Source organism: Lissotriton helveticus, chromosome 5_1, assembly GCF_964261635.1.
Source record: "Lissotriton helveticus chromosome 5_1, aLisHel1.1, whole genome shotgun sequence".
In the NCBI taxonomy this organism is placed as follows: domain Eukaryota; kingdom Metazoa; phylum Chordata; class Amphibia; order Caudata; family Salamandridae; genus Lissotriton; species Lissotriton helveticus.
In genome coordinates, this window is record NC_136065.1 from 1,630,578,104 (window position 1) to 1,630,599,819 (window position 21,716).

At 45.7% G+C, this 21,716-nt stretch overlaps 1 protein-coding gene across 2 annotated transcripts in view; it reads right to left on the bottom strand.

The window, feature by feature from the left end:
- Positions 1-238: 238 nt before the first annotated feature.
- Positions 239-21,716, bottom strand: part of LOC144755665 (receptor-interacting serine/threonine-protein kinase 3-like) — a 267,630-nt gene continuing 246,152 nt past the window's right edge. For both annotated transcript variants that reach the window (XM_078644833.1, XM_078644834.1), the window contains 2 exons: positions 19,434-19,476; positions 239-3,164 (listed from right to left, as the gene is read on the bottom strand). In XM_078644833.1, coding sequence (XP_078500959.1) covers positions 3,058-3,164; positions 19,434-19,476 — 150 coding nt within the window. In that variant the 3' untranslated portion in view covers positions 239-3,057. The remainder of the gene's footprint in view (positions 3,165-19,433; positions 19,477-21,716) is intronic.

Consider the following 21,716-nt stretch of genomic DNA (forward strand, 5'->3'; position numbering starts at 1 on the left):
ATGACTGGAAAGACTTCTGCGAAGAAAATCAAAGTGCAAACATCCGGACCCAACACTAGATGGCGATCTATGCACAGCATATGTTCTACAGCTCATATTCCTTGAAAATCAGTCTTTTATCTTAAACTTAAAACATTAGTTTCTCTAAAACACCAATGCCAAAAGCCAGGAGCAAAATTAAAAAGCATGCTTTCGATTCCAATTTTTCACCTTTTGAACACTGAATTAAGTATTCTACTTTTGCCTTTTTAATTCATTTATTAGATGTAAACAAAACCACAACTGAGCACTTTCCAACGCGCTCAGTGGGCTAACCATCAAAGAATTTTCTGTTACCAGATAAAAACATACAAATAGGATTTTACAACGCTAAGGCAATACAAGAATTTTCAACCATTTCTGATTTCCTAAAATTGATCATCGGATATTTTGGTAGTTTTAATAAATGCAGTGCCCAAGGCAGTGTTTAATCTGTAAAACAAAGAATGGCGGTGCCTAAATCTCTGAGCTGAAGCCCATGGCTAGCTCAATTAAATGGCAGTGCGCCCAACACCAAAGCCGCTAGAGTCTTAATTCCACCTCATGCTTCTTTATCCACTACCAGAAACTACCTACCCCATTATCTCACTCTGTAGGTTCCTTTGTGATGGTGTGGATGCCTTTTTCTCCTTCTGTCTGTTTTTCCTCCACGGTAAATAACTGATGCTGAAAAATAAGTGCTGGTCCCTAAAAATAAGTGTTGGTGGCCCCCACCAGCTCTAATTAAGCACTGATCCAAGAGGTCATCATTATGCTAGTAAACACCAACGAGGGTCAGACCTGGATATAAGTTCTGCTGCACGTGTTTTACCTTTTTGTTTTTTTAAATCAGCAGTGGAGCTAAGAGTTTGAGCTTCTGATAATCAAAAACAATATTTTCAAGTTACAGTACTAATCAAGATTGAAAGCATAGCCATTGGTGGCTGGCCAGCTGACTAGCCTGTGACATGCACCTTAGTGATGTTATCAAAAAATGTTTCCATATTCCGAACAGAAACTGTATGTCAATAGAAGATTTTTTTTGTTTTGTTATGCTGACAGAGGAACGTTTTTATTGTGGTTTGATTGCTTTGGAGACACACTCAATGATCCAACTGTCTATGCTATTTACCAAACAACGGCTTGTTAATGTCTCCATTTAAAACATTGTAGCTTGTCTAGCTTGAGGCAAGCCACATTTTATGATCATTCAGATTATACCTTTTTTGATCTTTATGATGTTGAGAACATTTCGGTTAAAAGCCTCAACAAAGTATGAGCTAAATTATTTCCCTGTAGTTTAAATCGTGTTTTTCATCCTATCATATGAATACTGCACAACCAAAATTAAATTACTTTGTTTCCATTCAGCTGTTCACATTTCACTCTTAAGACCAAGTGCACACCATACTGGTACTAACTCCTCTTTCATCATGCCTAAATTTAGATAATTCTTTTTGCCACTCTTCTGAATGAGCATGAACAATCTTTCAATCTTATAAAATAGTTCCCTGCTTTGACCAATGCTTCATTCATTTCCTATGCTGTCATATGGGTGATTCTCTTTTTACATGTAATCCGAGTTTATCAGAATCGATGTAATATTGTATGCTTTGGTCTTGCGGTTAGGCAGAGGATAGGTCTACACTAGATTCACTTCGTCATATTCTGTTTACTGAACTTCTCAAGAGATAAATTTCAAAAAGGTATCACTAGTCATCATCTTTTTCTAAAGTTTTTTTAAAAAGTGCATAAAATGCTATGTTTAATGCTGTATAATCTTTTGCTGCTTTAACTTAATTGGAAAGACTTAAAATCCGAAACTTTGCTGGAGATCTGGCGCCTCTGGGCTGTTCTATCATTCTTTTCTACTTCTGGTTGGTTCCAAGTTGAAAACTGATCTCCGCCACTCAAAGTTCAGATGTACTTTTTACTGCCTGCACTGATGGCGTTCATGTTGGGAATCTGCCTTGGATGGTCCTTCCTTGCTGAGGAAGCCACAGTTTATTCTGTGTTCAGGTTTCGCGAACCAAAGTTGAAGACGTTTGTATGCATATGGCAAGTTACAAGGTGTCTGGTTCAGATAAAAGACACTATGGGTATGATCTGGAGCTTGAAGAGAAGCAAAAATCCTTCAATTTCTGAAATAAATTCAAATATGGAGCAGAACGCACCCTCCTAATTTGATCCACAATAATATCCCTAAGGTGGAGGAAAGTCCAGTCGGTGGACTGTACTCCACAAATTGAAGTTCTGTTGCTTCCCTCTAAACTCTGATGAGATCCTAAGCGAGTATTAAGGCATTATGTGGTGGTCCATCCTCTCCTGCGGTCACTCATTGTAATTATTTTGCTTGTAGATACATATTACAACACAACAGCATTCAAGAAGCTGGAATCTCTCCTTACAGCATGTAAAGCCCACAGTGAATTGGAAGCATAAGAGCATTGAGAACATTATAAACAAACAAAACATTTAAAATAGTTTTTTGACCATACACACATCCTGAGCGCCAATGGATGTACTTAAAATAGATATAAATGTGTCCCCTGAGTTCACTATTGAAAAAGATGCTCCTTGTACCGACTTCAGTTCATGGCGAGCATTGTCCTCTAAAGCAGTGTGTTCTGTGCTTCCTTTTATTGCTTTCCTTGTGAGGCGTATCCGACAACAGGCTTCGTTATTTCGGAACCTGGTGAAGGGCGATATCTCCATAAAGAGAGAACAAGAATGAGAGAGAAAGAACCGTGGAAGAGTTGGAGAAAAGCGTAATAGACTGGATTGTGGAATGACTTCAGGAACACAGCAGAATGTAGCCCAACTCTGATCTGGATATGATACTTAAAGTGCAGAATAGGGATGAATTAAGCTCACCTAGCAAGAGAGAGGGGCTCTCGAAAGGACTTCTCACTATACAGTGGAACAGAGGTTAGGGAGGGTAGGATAAAAAAAAGAACAGCAGTCAGAAGAGGTGTGATTGAAAAAGTTATATAGAATAAAGACTGGGTTTGCACAGTTTGCCAGATCTGCAGAAGCAAATCACTTTTTCTTTGCTGCTTTCTGTTGACTGTTGCTAGTTATGTTCATCGAGTTATTGTTCCCAATCTGTATTTCACTTATTTTGCTGCCGCTGATATAGATAGAACCTGCAGAAACAGAAAAACAAGCACGTCAGTAATGGTATAGCTCAATGTTTGCTCCTGCAGAGATGAACTTCATCCTTGGAGTCTGTGTCCAGAGACTGGTAAAGAATAAAGCTAGTACATCTGGGGTCTTGTAATTGAAAAGGCACAGGTAAACAACTAGTGGTAAATAGGTATTAATACTGGTGTAAATACCACTCACTTACAAAAGGAGGAATGATGGCGTACCAGACAGAATTCACTCTATTGGGTTACCACTAGTGATAAAACCACTGCTGCAATATTTGCATTACTGCCTGCAATCCCCATTCCTGAAATGTTTATTGCCTGGAAGAGATATCATTTACGGCCCAAAACGAATTCAACTCAGCGTCGATCTTAAAATGGGGAACACCCATCACCAGCTTTAGAACTGCAAAGCTTTGGTTATATGGCGTCATTGAACATGCATATGTTTATTAAAGAATGTTTTCTCCTCAAGGACCCAAAGCCAACTAATAAAAAGTAAGGACAATGTTACTTACCCAGTAAGCATCTGTTCTTGGGATGTAGAACTATAGATTCACATGCTTTGCCCGCTCCTGCCATCTAGTGTTGGGTCCGGATGCTTGCAATTTGTTTTTCTTCGAAGAAGTCTTTCCAGTCACGAGGTAGCTGGCACCTCCTTTTGGTGATAGTGCGCATGGACATCGAATCCATTGTTAAATTGTTTTCCCGCAGAGGGTGAGAATGGAATCAGTAAAGGTAGAATAGAGATGTCCATAAGTATGTATGTAAAGTAGGAAAAAACTGCAACAGGTATAGGTGCCTGGGGAGGCGGGTGGGCGCATGTGAATCTACAGCTCTACCTGCCAAGAACAAATGCTTACTGGGTAACTAACATTTTCTGTTCGAGGCATGTGAGCTGTAGATCACATCCTTTGCATAGACTATACAGCAGTAACTCCCAAGGCGGTGGCTAACCTGTAGCTGTTGCAGCTGTTTGAAAAAGTGTTTTTAAGTACTGCTTGGCCTACATTAGCTTGTTGCGTCGCTAACACATCTACACAATAGTGATTGGTGAATGTGTGACCATGTTACAGATGTCAGCTAGGGGAAAATTCACTAAGAAGGCCATAGTAGCCCCTATTTCCTGGGTGAAATGCGCTCTAGGGGGTATTGTCAAGGCTCTTTTCGCTTTCACATAACATGTTTGGATACATTTCACGATCCATCTTGCAATACCTGTTTTAGAAATGGGATTGCCTTTGCGTGGTGGCGAAAGAGCAACAAAGTTGTTTTGTTTTACAAAATTGTTTTGTTCTTTCCACATAATATAGTAGAGCTCTTCTAACATCTAGTGTATGTAGAGCTCGTTCTGCTACAGAATCAGGTTGAGGAAAGAAAACGGGTATATCAACTGATTGATTGAAGTGAAAAACAAACTACTTTAGGAAGAAATTTGGGATTGGTTCAAAGAACCACTTTGTCTTTGTGAAGTTGAAAGAAAGTCTCTTGTATAGTTAGTGCCTGGAGTTCAGCAACTATCCTTAAGGAAATGATTGTGATAAGAAAAACAACTTTCCAAGAGAGAAATTGTAGTTGACACTGGATCAAAAGCTGGACCCTTTAGCCTGGTAAGGACTATGTTCAAGTTCCATACTGGAGCAGGTGGAGCAGGTGGAGCTCTAGGTGGTATTAATCTTTTAAGTCCTGCCATAAAAGCTTTAATCACTGGTACCCTGAATAAAGATATGTGTTGTCTGTTTTGTAAGTATGCAGCTACTGCTGCTAAATGCAATCAAATGGATGTGTAGGCCAATCCAGATTGCTGTAAGTGTAAAAGATAACAGATGATGTTTTGCACTGAAGCATCAAGGGGATTGATATTATTGTTACAATATATAACAAATCTTTCCCACTTTGCTGCATAAAATGCTCCAGCAATAGGTTTCCTAGCTTCTTTTAGGATATTCATACAGTCTGGTGGTAATTGTAAATAACCAAACTCTATGACTTGAGGAGCCAAATCGTCAGGTTGTGTTCCTTGGGATTTGGATGCCTGATTCCTCCATGGCTCGGAGTGAGGAGACTGGAGTTGAGATACAGCTTTTGGTGTGGAACTATTGAGAGCTCTAGCAGGGTGGTGAACCAAGGTTGCCGTGCCCATGTGGGAGCTATGAGAATGAGTTTGAGGGATGATTGTCTGAGCTTCTGAACTACTAACCGAATGAGTGGGAGAGGCGAAAAAGCATAGGCAAATATCCCTGACCAGTTCATCCATAGGGCATTTCCTTTGGAGAGCGGGTGTGGGAACCTGGAGGCGTAGCTTGGGAAATTTGCGTTTTGAACTGTGGCACACAGGTCTATGTGAGGGAATCCCCATTCCTGAAAGTAGGGAAGAAGAAGAATCTGGGGATGAAGCTCCCACTCATGGATTTGCTGTCTTTGTCTGCTGAGAAAGTCTGCAATTTGATTGTTTACTGGGCACACGTGATGAGGATTAAAGGGTTGAATTCAGTCTTAAAGTGTGATATACATGCAGTGGGCGACACCAGTATGATTTCGAAAAGTTATTTTATATTGTGACAACGGTTAAGTTGAACAAAACAAAACCAGCCGACACGTGTTTCATCACTGGGAGATGTCCGGTGACTCATCAGGGCAGTGGTGCGAATAGAAAACGGGTGTTGCAGGCCCCACATAACCGGTGATAATTCCAACCCGGTAATGGGCGTGAGGAAGACTAAAGGTATGATGAAAGTACTGGAGAGCATGCCACGTTGATGATACGAAGAAAGGGATGGCAGTAGGCGCGGGCTGGGATAAAGCCGATCGGCGTGAATAGAATGGGAGCCGAGGCGGTGGATGCCATATGAACCTGGGGGTTCCAGATAGTGGAGATCCAGTGTCTGGCGGCGTATTCAGGAGAGCCCGGTGGGCAGTGGGCCGTGTAGAGCCCAGCAGCAGGAAAAGTTAAAGCTGAGTCGCACAGTGCGAGTAGAGGGGTAGCACCGGCACCTGTGGTGTGTATAGAGCGAAGCACGGAGGACACTGGAGCCGTGTAGATGGGTCGGGTTGGAATTATCACCTGTTATATGGGGCCTGCAACACCTGTTTTCCATTCGCACCACAGCCCTGATGAGTCACGGGACCTAACTGTTGTCACAATAAAAAATTACTTTTCGAAATCATACTGGTGTTGACCACTGCATTTATATAACACTTTGAGACTGAATTCAACCCTTTAATCCTCATCACGTGTGCCCAGGACTGCGCCTACTTTACAGTGTGGATCCTGTGATTCACACACTCCAGGGGTTAGCGGGTTACTCCCCCGACCTCGCAGCACCGTACCGACACAGGTCCATATATAGTACACGCAATAGCCTGAGCGCCATTTTCCTGATTTAACTAAAAACCCCACCCCTAACCTTTACTGATGGAAGATGTTCTGCTAGGAGATAGATTTTGTGATGTATGGCCCATTTCTAAATGGCTTGCGCTAGGCGAACAGTTGGAGAGAGAGTGTGTCTCTCTGTCTTTGTATATACTACATAGCTGTCACGTTGTCCGTGCGGACTAGGACAGTTTTGCATATTAGGTGAATTCCAAAGGCTTTGAGCATCAGAAACACTGCTAGTAGCTCTAGGTGATTTATGTGGAGGCTCTTGTACTTTAGAGTCCACAGTCCCTGGATTGTGTGAGTTTGTAGGTGACAGTCCCAACCAGTGAGCAATGTGTCTGCTGTTAGCAGGGTCTGTGGAACAGGGTGGAGAAAGGGCAGCCCTTTGGATACATTTTGTAGGTTCCTCCACTGCAGAGAGCGATGGGTGTGGCCATCTACCTACGGTAGATTGTCAACTGACCCTGCTATTGGTTCCACTGACTTGCTAAGCATTCTTGAAGGGGACGCATGTGAAGTCTTGTGTGAGGAACAATTAAAATGCAAGACGTCATCATTCCTAGCAGTTGCAGGAACACTTTTGCTGGTAATGACTGGTTTGGCTGAAATTGAGTGAGAATGGACTGAACATTGTGAATCCTGGCTGCATTGGGAGATGTTAAAGCTTTCTGAGCATCTATTGTGGCTGGCAGATAAGTTTGTGTGTTGGAAGGATGAAGAAGATACTTTAACACATTTACTGTAAACCCTAGTTGCTGAAGTAAGTGAATATTGGTTTGAGTGTGTTAGAGACACATTTGGTAATTGCTGACTTTGATGAGCCAGTCGTCCAGGTATGAAAAGACATGAATGTGTTGTCTTCTTAGATATGCTGCGACTACTGCCAGACATTTGGTAAATACCCTGGGAGCAGTGGGGACTCCAAATGGGAGTACTTTGTATTGGTAATGTTGACCCGCTATCATGAATTTGAGTTATTTGCGGTGAGCAGGATGAATTGGAATGTGGAAATATGCATCTTTTAAGTCTAGTGTAGACATAAAATCACCCTGTTGTAAAAGTGGGAGCACTTATTGAAGTGTTACCATGTGAAAATGCTCTGACATTATGTAGAGGTTTAGTTCTCTGACGTCTAGAATAGGTCTCAGGGAGCTGTCCTTTTTGCGGATGAGAAAGTAAAGGGAGTACACCCCTGTTCCTCGATGTTGTAACGGCACAGGTTCGACAGCTCCTCTGGAGAGGTGAGACTGGACCTCTTGCTGAAGTAGATGTAAGTGTTCTGGTGACATTTTGTGAGAATGTGGTGGAATGTTTGGAGGATTGTTGGTAAGCTCCAGGCAATAACCATGTTGGATAATTTCTAGCACCAATTTGACTGTAGTTATTGATTGCCAGATGGGGAGGAATTGTAAAAGGCGTCACACAACATGTGTTAAATGATCGGGGGAAGCGTAGGCAAGTCACTGTTTGATAGGAGAGGGGGCGGTACGAGTTGTAGAACCTCTACCTCTACCCTTGCCATTGTTACCTCTGTACCCTCCTCTAAAGAAGTCTCTTGAGGAAGTGAATTGATTGTTTCCCTTGTAGGGTGCAGCAGTAGTGTCTGAAGAGAGGGACTTGGGACCCCCCCCCCCCCACGGTAGAAGGAGCGACAAAAGGAGACATGACTAGACGGAGTCTGTAGGGCTCCCATAGATTTAACCACTTCCATATCCTTTTTCATCTTTTCTAAGGACGTATCTACTACAGGTCCTAAGATCTGCTGTTAATCAAATGGTGTATTCAAAGTGGATTGCTGGACTTCAGGTTTACATCCTTAACCATACATGCCTCCTTAATAATACACTCATATTGATTGCTCTAGCTGCAGTGTCAGGAGCATCTAAAGCACTCTTAATTGATGAATTTGAGATGAGCTTTCCTTCTTGGACTAGGTCTTGAGCTTTAGCCTTATGTTCATCTGGTAGCAATTGGAGTAATTGCTCCATCTCGTCCCAGTGTACACTATCATACCTGGCTAGAAGCGCCTGCGTGTTGGCAATACGCCAGTGATTTGCTGCTTGGGCAGCTACCCTTTTACCGGAGGTGTCTATCAGTTTGGACTCTTTACCAGGAGGAGGTGCGACCCCTGAAGTTTATGAAATGGCCTGTTTACGGGCATTAGAGACTACTAAAGAGGCCAGTGGTAACTGCCATTTAATAACAAGCATTTGCAATGCAATAGGTCTCGCATTTGATTTGCAAGAGTTTGAGCTATTGGCATTGTAAATGACAATGCCTTTTATTTATGTGTTTTGAAAACCTGCAAGCAGTGTGTAAACATGCACTTTGTACAGATAGTCCTTGCTTAAAAGAAGCAAGGCTTGCAGTAAAAGAGGCACAGTTATTGCCAGCCTAGCTTGTCATAAGCAACGGCTATAAGTACAGAGTGCATGTTTAGGCACTGCTTGCAAGTTTTCAAAACACATAAATAAAAGGCATTGTCATTTACAATGCGAATAGTTCAAACTCTTGCAAAAGCGAGACCTATTGCATTGCAAATGCTTGTTCTTAGTGGCCAGGGATTGATATACAGGGCAGAGACAATGACCGTCCTACATCTTTAAAGGACATGGGTGCTGGACTAGCAAAATGGCCATAAAAATGTACACTCAAAACTTCTCCAAGCTATCAAAAGTAACAGGCTCCCAGAAGGATGATTAACTTTGCATCATTCACAAACAGGACTTCATCAATAGTTTAACTGCTTTTGGTGGGTTTGGGGTTGTAAGTAACTATAATGCATTAAGCACTGTCCTGCATGTTTGCTATACAGACCAGGTGCTAAAAGTGGGTTATCAGGGTAGTGGGCATTTAGAAACAGGTTATTTTCCGGGCACAGAGAACTTCCAATCATGTACATGAAAAAGATACATGTTAGGGCTGGGAGGTGATAAACTGATGACGCGATATGTTCAGCCAAGTTTCCAGGCGTGTCTTGCACCCTAGAAGTGACGGCTCAGTCTTGAAGGTTGGGTCTGGCTCTACAGGACTTCGGCGTGACTTTCAGGTAGTGCTACATAGTGTACAGGGCAGAAAGGCTCCGAAAGCTACAGGACTCTCAAACGTGGCCCTACAGTTCACATATAGGAATAGATGTGTGGTAAAATATTTTGCATAACTATAAATTTGCTGCATTTGTCACATAATCCACCTTCCACATTCAGCAGATTAACAAAAAAAATGGTTTGTAGCTCAAACGGTTCCAAATTTACTTAAAATGCATTGAACTGCATTGTCGCGCCGTTAAAGGCCCTTTGCAAAGGTTGACTAGTTACATTTTTGTAGCTTATTGCTATATTTGGGTTTTGAGCTGGTAGTAATGAGGTGCAACGAATGCCCAAACAATGTTAACAAGTTTGAAAATGACAAAATAATGTAGCAATACAATTACAAAATGTGTCACATGATGCAGTTTTATTTGCTTTTCTTGTCACATAATTTACTCATCCCTGCCGCATAATTTGGCCCTCTCCTGCCGCATAATTGCAGTGGCCCAGTCAATAACAAACGTAAATGATACTGGGACCCACGTCACGTTAGCAGGCCCTTGCTTCGGTGCGGGAGCTTCTTCCAGTGTAATTACAATCCACGCTTGAGGTCTGCAACCTCGACACTCAGGGCTGGGGCTGACACATGGCTCATCTGGGAGTTTTGATGTGTAGATATGGATCACTGCCCGCGGATGCAACACAAGGAAGCAGCCGCAGGGGAGGAAAGAAATACATAGTTTTCTGTTGGTGACAAAAGGTCGCTTCACGTTTTTAAGGGCCGGGATGAGGAAGAACTTTTAAATAAATTAATTGGACAATGCTAGATCAGGATTATCTGTTCGTTTTCCACCTGCAAGTTTTCCACCTGCAAGGTTCAAAATATTCATCCTCTCTACTAAAGAATGCTTGCGCCTACAACAACACTGGACGTCGTACTGCAAGCACAAATCTGATCTTATAAAATGTTGTTGTTTACTCTGTGGAATGCATGAAGCAGGCTCTGAGTAATCAGTTTAATGCCTTGGCATCAAACCCTTCAAAAGGCTGCTGTAGTTTTTATCTTTTTCGGGTAGCAGACAATTTGCTTTTCCAGGTTCCTTTTATCTGCATTTTACAACGTTTACAAGCTCTTTAAAGACACCTATCCATCTCCACACCATCTCCTTGCATTCCCCTTGCATTGCGTGTTCACGTTTTATAACTCCTAAAAGATAGCTATCTTGTGTTCCTGCTCCTCTACTTGAACTCTGCAATGAAAGCAATTCGAAACTTCATTACGAACGGAGCAGTTGCTATACATTTTGGGAGCCTGACACATCGCTATCTACTATGCCTTAAATACGTTACGCTCTAAACAATAGTGCGATTAAACTTTTAATCATAATAATAACTCTCTCTGCACAGTATGCTTTTTATAGTAAAATAAAAATCAAGTGGGTGCGTGGCTGCTGCGCTCGGCACTCCTCTACTGGGGCCCAGGGGGCTGCATTGTTAATGTTAATATACTCGCGACACCACTTGCCTTGGCTGTTAGTCTAGGTCAGCTGTGTGTGTGTGTGTGTGGGGGGGGGGGGGAACGTGAGTCAGTAAACCATCAAGCACAGCTATGGTGTGAGCCAGAGAGGAGACACCATGCGTGCGCACATCGCCTGTCTGTGCGCGCACGTGGTTTGTCTGCCTTCCAGCACCAAGGCGACAACAATAAAGTCTCGCAAAGCAGGGCATGCACTGCATTCGCTAGCGAGACCTAAAAACTGGAACTGATGGGAGCAGGCTTATACTTTTTGTCTATCCTGGGGGTGAGAATGCGAGCACGAATGGGGGCTTTGAATATATCGTCTGCATGTCTCATCATGCCTTTGAGCATAGGGAGAGTGCGAGTGGACCTTTGTCAGCTACTAAGGGTTTCAAATAGAAAGTCCTCTTTTAGGGATTCTTTATGTAATTATACCCCATGATACTCTGCAGCTCTAGATAGTAATTCTATGTAACCCCACATTGCCGTAAGGTGGGGAAGGCTTTTGTAGGGTAAAGGTCTAGGTAATTATCTGTGGGTGATTCAGTGTTATAGTCTTTCCAGGGATCTGCTGGTAGGGATCATACCCACCATTCCCATCATCCTCATTATTATCAGGTTGTTGGAGAGTTAGTTGGTGTAATTGGTATTTGATGCAACTGTGGGGAAGGTGGTGATGCAGGAGGAGGAGAAGGAGGAGGAGAAGGAGGAGGAGGAGGAGGGGGAGAGGGGTTAGTACCAACCTGCTTCTGCTTCAAAGGAATATGAGAAGTATGCTCTGACTCTAGTTTATGTTTCTGAGGTAATTTGGTAGAAAGTCCTGTCTGAGGATTAATATAGAGTACTTTCTGTTTGGGGTTCAAGTTCGGGGGTGGGATGTTAAAACATGGGTCCTGCTGCTGCAGAGGATCACCTTTCTGTTTCGGGCCCGAAATTTTCAGTGACTGGGTCAGATGAATTTACGGTGCCGAAGGTTTACGCTCAGAAGCCGTTTTTGGTTTTGGCGTCAAATGTTTTGGCCCAAAGCGGTTTTGGGTTTCGAGTCGGAAGTTTTCGGCTTGGTGCCCGACTTTAGTCAACTCGATGCAGAGCCGGAAGGCTCTGGTGCGTGTTTCAGTGCAGAGCCGGAAGGTGAGGTATCAGAAACTTTTCGGTGCCAACCGTGGCCCAAAGAAGGAGGTGGGAATGGAGCCTTTTGCTTGGGCTGAATAGGTATTTGGAGCGAGGGGTGTACGGTACTCACGATACCTTGACCTTGCTGCACGTGTTCCTCCAAGTCAGGGACCGATTCCGAAATGGATACAGGTTCTTCCTGTTCTTCTTCGGTCCCTTGCACGCCATAATCTTCTTGCTCAGGAACCTTCTCCAAAGATGTCCAGCGTGAATTTAATGTTTTGCCTTTGCATTTCACGACGTTGAGCCTGATGATCTTCTAACAGAAAGATTTGCACGTGTCGCAGCTCTGTTTGTTGTGCTGCGGATATAAGCACAAGTTGTGCGCGGGTACTTCGCGTGGCACGAGGACAACATTTGAATGGAGTACGTTCCATCGACTGTGAGGTGGCCGACGCGGTGAGGCCCAATGACCTTCCATGAGTTTTCCGATGGAAATAAAAGTTTTGTCAACTAATACAATATGCGGAGAAGTGGGATACGCGTACGAAAACAATACCGTCGAAGGTAGAGTGGATTGCGCACCGAGGTGAACCTGAAGAACGGTTTCGAACCGGAACACAGTAATACACTTCCGAACCCAATGGCGCAAAAAAACAATCTAACAATGGATTCCATGCCCATGTGCACTATCACCGAAAGGAAGAGTCGCCTACCTCGTGAGGCTTCTTCGAAGAAAAACAAATTGCAAACATCCGGACCCAACACTAGATGGCAGGAGTAGGCAAAGCATGTGATCTACAGCTCGCATACCTCAAACATATATTTTATATTTTTAAGTAGATATATTTTTCCCAGCTGTAATTTTATAACAAGACAGTACATTTTAGCCCCACTTGTATTTGTTTATCAGCAATTCACACTGAAATAGGTTTAATTTTATACTCATAGGAGATAATTCCAGTGCAGCAGAATTCTCAGAAAATCAGTAATCTACTGCCCTCAGAAACTTTTAAGATTTTAAGAATTTGAGGGCTAGGTAAACTGTTTGATTCTGGCAGATTTCTAGGATTGATTGGAAAAAGTGTGCATCTTATGGTGTACAAAAATATAATATAGAAGACAGACATTTATACTTGACGTGTATATTCACCATCAAACACTACTGTTAGAAGACATGACTAACAATAACACAGAACGCACGAAAACGTTGTCCCCTCTAAAAATGTATCAAAGCTAACCTTACAAGCACCAAGGAGGCAGGTATCGCAGTGAGAGCATTCACAGAGTGCATTATCGTGTCAGAGTTAGGGAGGGGAGTCTCTTTCTTGACAATCTTACCGGAAGCTCTCTCAAGGGGTCTGCTGCTGGAATAGGTTCCCTGCAGACTACAGACATCGCACACCAACAGATGTATACAGGGCCAACAAATACCCACCCTGGCCCACGTATGCCACGGTCTTTGCTGCTAGAGAAATCTCACATCCCGGTAATGTGGAGAACTGCATTTGCTCCCCTGCGGTGGGTAAGAATGGGCTAGAAATTGACTGACTATGGGCAAGATGTTGACTGACTACTCTGTTGGTGAGCCTCTGGGATAAAATACTTCTCAAAGCGGTTTTTCAATGCAGTATACTTTGGTGGAACTATCTAGATTCTGCCCCTAAACCGCAGTGTCTGAGCTCATTCACACCTGCACCAGACAAGAACTGGGCTTCAGCCTAGTCTCAGTTCTGCCACTGACTCTTGATATGTATGTATGTATGTATAAACCATTTTATAACGCGCTCTGTTACTTGGGAGTGTCCTGGCGCGATGGGGAAAAGCAGAAGAAGACAGGGCAGAGACCAGCTTAAGTCAGACTAGTGAATAAATGAGTTTTTAGATTTTTCTTAAACTGGGCTACACACTGAATGGAGCGCAGATGGAGGGGAAGGGAATCCAAGCCTGGGCAGCAACCACGGATATTGACTGACCCCCTAGTCTAGATCGCCTAAAGCGAGGGAGAGTCATCTTGAACAGAGAGGACGATCTAAGAGCTCGTGTGGGGGCATAGAGGATGAACCGTTTCTTCAGATAGGCAGGCCCTTGGTCATGAGTTGCTCTAAACAGGAGCACAAGGGATTTGAACAGGATGCGTAGTGACACTGGCAGCCAATGAAGGCAGCACATGTGAGAGCGAACGCTCTTCCATCTCGGAACGTTAAACAGGAGGCGGACAGCGGCGTTCTGGATAACCTGCAGGCGATTAACCAAATAAGCAGGGATACCGCTAAACAGAGCGTTCGCATAGTCCAGCCTTGCTAGGATGAGAGCTCGGGCAACAGTCTCTTTTGCTTCCCTGGGAAGCAACGGAAAAAATCTTCGTAGCATTCTCAGAGTAGCAAAACATGTCCCAGATAGTTTCTGTATATGGTCCTCGAATCTTAGGTCCTCCCCAAACCATACGCCGAGATTTTTTGCGGGACCTCCCATCACCTTGGGACTGGGAATGTTAGGTGGCCACAGCGAGTTTTTAAAGCTGGAAGGGAAAGAACCATAGAAGAGGACCTCCGACTTGTCCTCATTGCATTTCAGCTGAGCCATAGTCAGCCAGCGAAAGACTGAGGACAAACAGAGCTGGACTGTTGTGGTATCCAGATGGTCATCTGGCCAGGTGAACAACAACTGTGTGGTCGTCAGCATATCCGAAAATCTTAGCCCCGTACTGTTCTGCCAGATATACCAGGGGAGTGATGTAGATATTGAACAGTAGGGGACTAAGAGTGGATCCCTGAGGGACCCCGGTTGAGGAGTGGTTTGGGCTCTGAGGCATAAGGCGGCATCCAGACCTGTTGTGACCTGTCTGATAGGAATGAGGACAACCAGGCCAGGGCGCACCCACCGATACCAATTGCAGACAGCCTGGCGAGGAGGAGTTTGTACGGAACGGTGTCAAATGCGGCAGAGAGGTCCAACAAAATGAGGACCGCTCTGCCGCCACCGTCCAAGCACTCCCGGATTGACTCCGCCATTTCAACCAGAGCTGTCTCCGTGCTGTAGGCCTCCCTGAAACCTGATTGAGCTGGATGTAGAGCATTAGAGGTCTCAACAAAGCTCTCGAGTTGACGAAAAACCACTTTCTCACAGATTTTGGCCAATGCTGGCAGAAGGGATATGGGACGATAGTTCCCGGGAACAGCAGCATCCAGCCCTGGTTTTTTTAAGAGCGGCAAAAGCTTTGCCTGTTTCCAGCCTATAGGAACCTCTGCTGATGATAGGGAGAGATTCACTATCTGGGTGACCTCGCTGCAGACAATACTAGCCACTTCTGCAAGTACCCGGGCAGGGCAAGGGTCTGAAGTTGAGCCCGATTTAAGGGACTGGAGAAGAGGCAGTATGTCGCATTCCACAGCTAGCGAAAAGTCCGTGAACTGCTGAATGTCGCAGTGGCATGGCAAAAAGGGGGGGCCAGCCGCTGAGCTGGCCGTTGGCAGCGCAGAGAACAGGTCCTTCTGAATCTTGGCTATTTTGTTAATAAAAAAATCAGACAATTCCTCGCACCATTGCATGGAAGAAGGGAGTATGGTTGAGTCGGTAGCAGGGGATAGGAAGCTTTTAACAATAGAGAAAATCTCTCTACTGTTATTATCCGCTTTAGCGATTCTCCCTGCGTAGTAGTTACCTTTGGCTGTCTTAATAGCGGAATAGTAGTTCTTTTGGGCTGTGCGTAGGGCGGACTTTGTCTCCAAACTGTACTCAAGTCTCCATGCCCGCTCCAGCTTTTTGCATCCCAATTTCAGCTCCCTTAACTCGGGAGAGAACCAGGGTTGAGAAGGGGTGCGACGGAGCCTGGACAAGGTAGTATGTTTTGTAGAGACATTGGCCGCCTGCAGCACCCACCCATTAAAGCCATTGACCGCTTCACCTAACTCAGGGAGAAGCGTTGGGCGAGCTCTAGATAGGGCCTGGCCGAACGCACCCAGGTTGACCTTCTGGGGATGGCTACTGGGCAATGCAGCAGCTAATCTACCTGCACCCTCCACCTCCCATGAAAACCTAATGAGATCGTGATCAGACCACGTCACTTTCTCTAAGTTTAATGCCTTGATGGGGAAATTAGAGCAGACTAAGTCCAGGAGGTGACCTCCAACATGGGTCGGAGAAACCACCCACTGTTTTAGCTGAGCTAAATCGAAAACTTCCTCCAATCGGCGGGCCTCCGTAGAGTCAGAGACATCTACATGGATGTTGAGGTCGCCAACCAGAAGGAATTTCGGGAAGCTCAGAGCCCGTGGCACTATGCACTCCTCCAGAGTATCAATGAAGTGGTGAACATGGCCTGGAGGCCTGTAGATCAATGATCCTCCCAAGGTGAAGTGAGGATTAATAATAAGGGAGAAGTGGAGAACTTCTCCATCAGCCACTGCATCGGACTGCTCAATAGAGAAGTGCCACCCCTCCTTAAAAATTACAGCCAGACCGCCCCCTCTACCTGTAATCCTATCAACTATGGCAATCTTAAATCCTCTAGGGACAGCGAGTTCCATAATCGGAGCGCACGTGTTGGTAAGCCACGTCTCCGTGATGAAAAGGAGCTAAAGCTGGCCATCCACAAGTATTTCAAAAATGTCAGCTGCGTGTTTCACCATGGATCTAGCATTAATTAGCCCAGCCCTAATCGACATAGGGCCAGTTCCGCTACCTGACCGTGAAGGTAAGAAGGGCTGGGGCAGAAAACCACAGTTGGAACACTTCGCAATCGTGCAGTCCCGCCCCGCCCGCATACAGATACCCCCTCCAGCTGGGGGATTTAGCTTCAAAAGGTCATTGCGAGAATACCTGATCCTACCATGCGCAATCCGACCAAGGGGATGATGGGCATGATAGCTGGCCCTGGGCCCGTCCGAGGTACGGACGGGCACAGACGGGCCCTCCTTTGGCGCTCCTTCGGCACGCAGACGGCGCGCCCGCTGCGCGAGACCGCTGCGCGTTCTATGGGGCATCGCTATTTAAGGCCCAAGCCCCTCCCCGAGCTGGACCGCTAACTCCAGACCAGCCGGGGTCCGGGACTCACCAAAGATGGCGCCCGACCTGGCCCTCCACAGCAATCGGCACAAGCAAGCCGCGGTGGAACGGGGCACAGGGGGACCGGGAAGCAGCGTACAGAGTATTAAAAACTGTACAATAAATTATACAGCACACAGCACAATTATTAAATCAATTGGGTGTAAAATACTTTTTTTAAAATAAGCTAATGCAATAATGCTGCGGAGAGCGAGTGAGCAGAAGAGAATCTCTCGCAGTCTGCTCGCCTTTCCCAAACGATATAGCAAGGTGCTGCCACCACCCTGATCAGTCGCACGGGCCCGCAGAATCAGATTCTATTTAAGGCCCAAGCCCCTCCCCGAGCTGGACCGCTAACTCCAGACCAGCCAGGGTCCGGGACTCACCAAAGATGGCGCCCGACCTGGCCCTCCACAGCAATCGGCACAAGCAAGCCGCGGTGGAACGGGGCACAGGGGGACCGGGAAGCAGCGTACAGAGTATTAAAAACGGTACAATAAATTATACAGCACACAGCACAATTATTAAATCAATTGGGTGTAAAATACTGTTTTTAAAATAAGCTAATGCAATAATGCTGCGGAGAGCGAGTGAGCGGAAGAGAATCTCTCGCAGTCTGCTCGCCTCTCCCAAACGACACAGCAAGGTGCTGCCACCACCCCGATCAGTCGCACGGGCCCGCAGAATCAGATTCCATTCAAGGCCCAAGCCCTTCCCCAAGCTGGACCGCTAACTCCAGACCAGCCGGGGTCTGGGACTCACCAAAGATGGCGCCCGACCTGGCCCTCCACAGCATTCGGCACAAGCAAGCCGCGGTGGAACGGGGCACAGGGGGACCGGGAAGCAGCGTACAGAGTATTAAAAACGGTACAATAAATTATACAGCACACAGCACAATTATTAAATCAATTGGGTATAAAATACTGTTTTTAAAATAAGCTACTGCAATAATGCTGCGGAGAGCGAGTGAGCAGAAGAGAATCTCTCGCAGTCTGCTCGCCTTTCCCAAACGATATAGCAAGGTGCTGCCACCACCCTGATCAGTCGCACGGGCCCGCAGAATCAGATTCTATTTAAGGCCCAAGCCCCTCCCCGAGCTGGACCGCTAACTCCAGACCAGCCGGGGTCCGGGACTCACCAAAGATGGCACCCGACCTGGCCCTCCACAGCAATCGGCACAAGCCTGACCTTGTGAGAAGTGCAGCATCTCACTCTGACACAGTTTATGCTGCGCTTCCCCTCCTATAGCAGGCCTATACGTTCCTAATTCTACATGTCTATCACCCAGGCTGTTCTGTTCTGGCTTGGACTTTGTGTGCCTCACACTGGGCGCTTCCTCTCTTCGTCTGGTGGCGCATGCTCAGCACAGGCCCTAACTCATGGCCTTTGATCAGCAGTGTGCCGCCATGAGGAGCTGGCAGAACGGCTCTGCCAGATCAGCATGTGTACGAGTTTGAATAGTACAGAGGCAGACTCAGCCTTGCATCCTTTCGAGCAGGTGGTAGATATTTGGAGCTATATAAAACAAGCATTGGCACAGCCAATAGGTTGGTTTTTAATGTGGTCATGCATTCAAATGGTATTTAGCCATGCATGCTCCCATGAGTTTCTACATTAAAGCCAGACCTGATGGCTTTTCTAATGCTTATATAGTATTAAGCAGCTGGATTGTGTCTCCTTTAGAATGTGTGTGGGTACATTTTATATATGCAAATAGACATGACTCACGAAAGAGCCCTCGCTATTTTTTTTTTTAAATCAGGCTTCTGTGGAAGAAAAAAACAACACGCAAAAGATTGCTTTCTGTATACAATGAATGGGGGAGATAAAAATGTACGTGTGATGTAAAATAGTCCATCATGCCTTTCAATGCAAGCATTCCATAAGAAGCGAAAAAACACTTCAAACAGCCAATAGCATGAGGGGGCTTTACGGCGAGTAAAAGCCCACTCTGTATATTTAAAAGACTGTTAACACCAGGAAACAAACCTGTGCTGTCATACCAGACCTAGACAAGTTACTATTTAAGTTTCCTCTTCTAAGAAATCTCAGCTTTGCCACTGACTCCTTGTGTGGTTTTCAGCGTGTTTCTCCCCAGTGCTCGTGTTATTGTCATCACCGACCTGCACAGAGCCACTCAGTGGGCAGTAAAGCTGTACGTTATAGAAATATCAACTCACCTGGAGGAGCGTATCTCTGGCTAGGGTGAGGCGGGAATGAATACTGGAAAAAAAAGAACAATTATTTAAGTACAGGCAATTCATGGACTAAAGCCTAAACAAGAAATCAGAAGAGAAACCATCACAAAAAGCGCCAACAAATCCTCATATTTATAGTAGGGTGACCAACCGTCCGTAAATTTCATGGGAGGTCCGTAATTTTGGCGGCCTGTCCGTTGTCCATCATTATTCCTTTATGGGCGCCTTTTGTCCGTAATTTAGGTGATTCATTATAGCAAACTGCTGTTCCCCTGCTAGAAGCCCCAAGAGTTTAAAAGTTCTTGGGGCCAGCTCGCAAGTTCTTGGGGCCAGGATGCTGCAGCCACTCAACATACTTTAACATAATGTGGCAAGTGAGTGCCTTGGAGTCCAGTGACTCACTTGGAGCCCATAGATTGCAATTACTGATTACAGAGAAGCTTTCCCCCATTCAGCGTACTGTTGCGAACTTGTGGGGAACTAGGGGCCTTGTGCAGTTTGCCATTGTTGTTCATTGAGCCCAACGTAGATAAATCACAGTATCCTAAATATCACTATACCACCCACATCCGAGCAAAGCAAATCTCGTTTGCCCCAGTGCTGACAAAATAAATCTGCATGTTACTATTGGATCACTTTGGTTTTTCAGTTCGTATTTTTTTTCCTACTGTATTAAGTATAGCAGGAGCGGTGACAGAGCAGGAACAGTGATGGGACAGGAGCAGTCGACAGGCAGGTCAGTGACCGGGCAGGAGCAGGGACAGGAGCAGTCAACGGGCAGGTCAGTGACCAGGCAGGAGAAGTGACCGGGCAGGAGAAGTGACCGGGCAGGAGAAGTGACCGGGCAGGAGAAGTGACTGGGCAGGAACAGTGAAGGGACAGGAGCAGTCGACGGTCAGGTCGGTGACCGGGCAGGAGCAGTGACGGGACAGGAGCAGTCAACGGACAGGTCAGTGACCGGGCAGGAGAAGTGGCCGGGCAGGAGAAGTGACCGGGCAGGAGAAGTGACCGGGCAGGAGAAGTCAGCAGGCAGGAGAAGTGACGGAGCAGGAGTAGTCGGCGGGCAGGTCAGTGACCGTGTAGGAGAAGTGACCGGCCAGGAGAAGTGAGTGGGTACTATGGCACTGCTATCCTCGTCATAGTTTGAGGAGGAGAGATGCACCTCTTTTAAGCTAAGCAAAGTCCGAGAAATCACGGAGATTGCAGAGGCTGTTTTTGGACACCCTCAAAGCGGATTTCAGGTTCCCCAGTCTACCATGCAAACTATTCATGGTTATTGCTTGAGTTCAGAGAGGCCCATGAAACCTTGAGCTGATCCCCTAACACACACTAGAGACAACAAGCATTTGCAATGCAATAGGTCTCGCATTTATGCAGTTTAAGCTATTGGCATTGTAAATGACAAGGCCCTTTATTTATGTTTTGGTTTTCAAAACAAAAATAAAAGGAATTGTCATTTACAATGCCTATAGCTTAAACCCGCATAAATGCGAGACCTATTGCATTGCAAATGCTTATTTTGACAGTGCCCGGGCCAAATTGTGATCCCAATCCGACCCTGCCTTGCTCCTGAGAGGCAAGGACAGGATCAGCAGCCAGAGCCCAGGGCAGGGGAGGGAAGCCACCCCTCTGATCAGACCATTGCCTGATCTGTCAGCTGCTCCAACGCCTTCCGGCTGCCGCTTCTCGTGCCCTCCCATCCAAGGTGCTGGGTTCTTAGTGCCAGGGGAACAGAATGTTAGAACGTTTATGAATTACAAAAGTGGTATTCGAATGTTTCCTTTGGAAAGGTGGCAGTTGCTGATCCCTGCCAGGGCTACTGGTCGCTCTTTGGTGCTCATTAAAGACTTCCACAGTTTTCCTTTGGAGTTGCTTCTTTTTCTAAGCGCTCCAACAGTGCATGAATGCCTTATTTGCATGACTAGGGTTGTTTGACTCCCGCAGCCCCGCATTGTGCTGCAGCACCCGATGTGTCATTTCTCCTGACCCTTCTATACTATTCACTTTGACAATATCATGTTTAGTGCAGTTCTGCGTGTGCCTGATACAGCCTCTCTAGAGTCTAGACATAGACCTGGCAGTGGGCAAGGTAGCAGTGCACGGTGCAGGCCAAACACAGGGCTGGCAGTGCACAGCGGAAGCAGGCGCTGGGCTGACTTCCGGTCTGACACTCTGTGGGGCTGGTACCATGTATAGATAACATGCAGAGTACAGGGCTGGCTGTGCAAAGTGCGTGCACAGTGCAAGCCTGGTAGTATGCAGAAG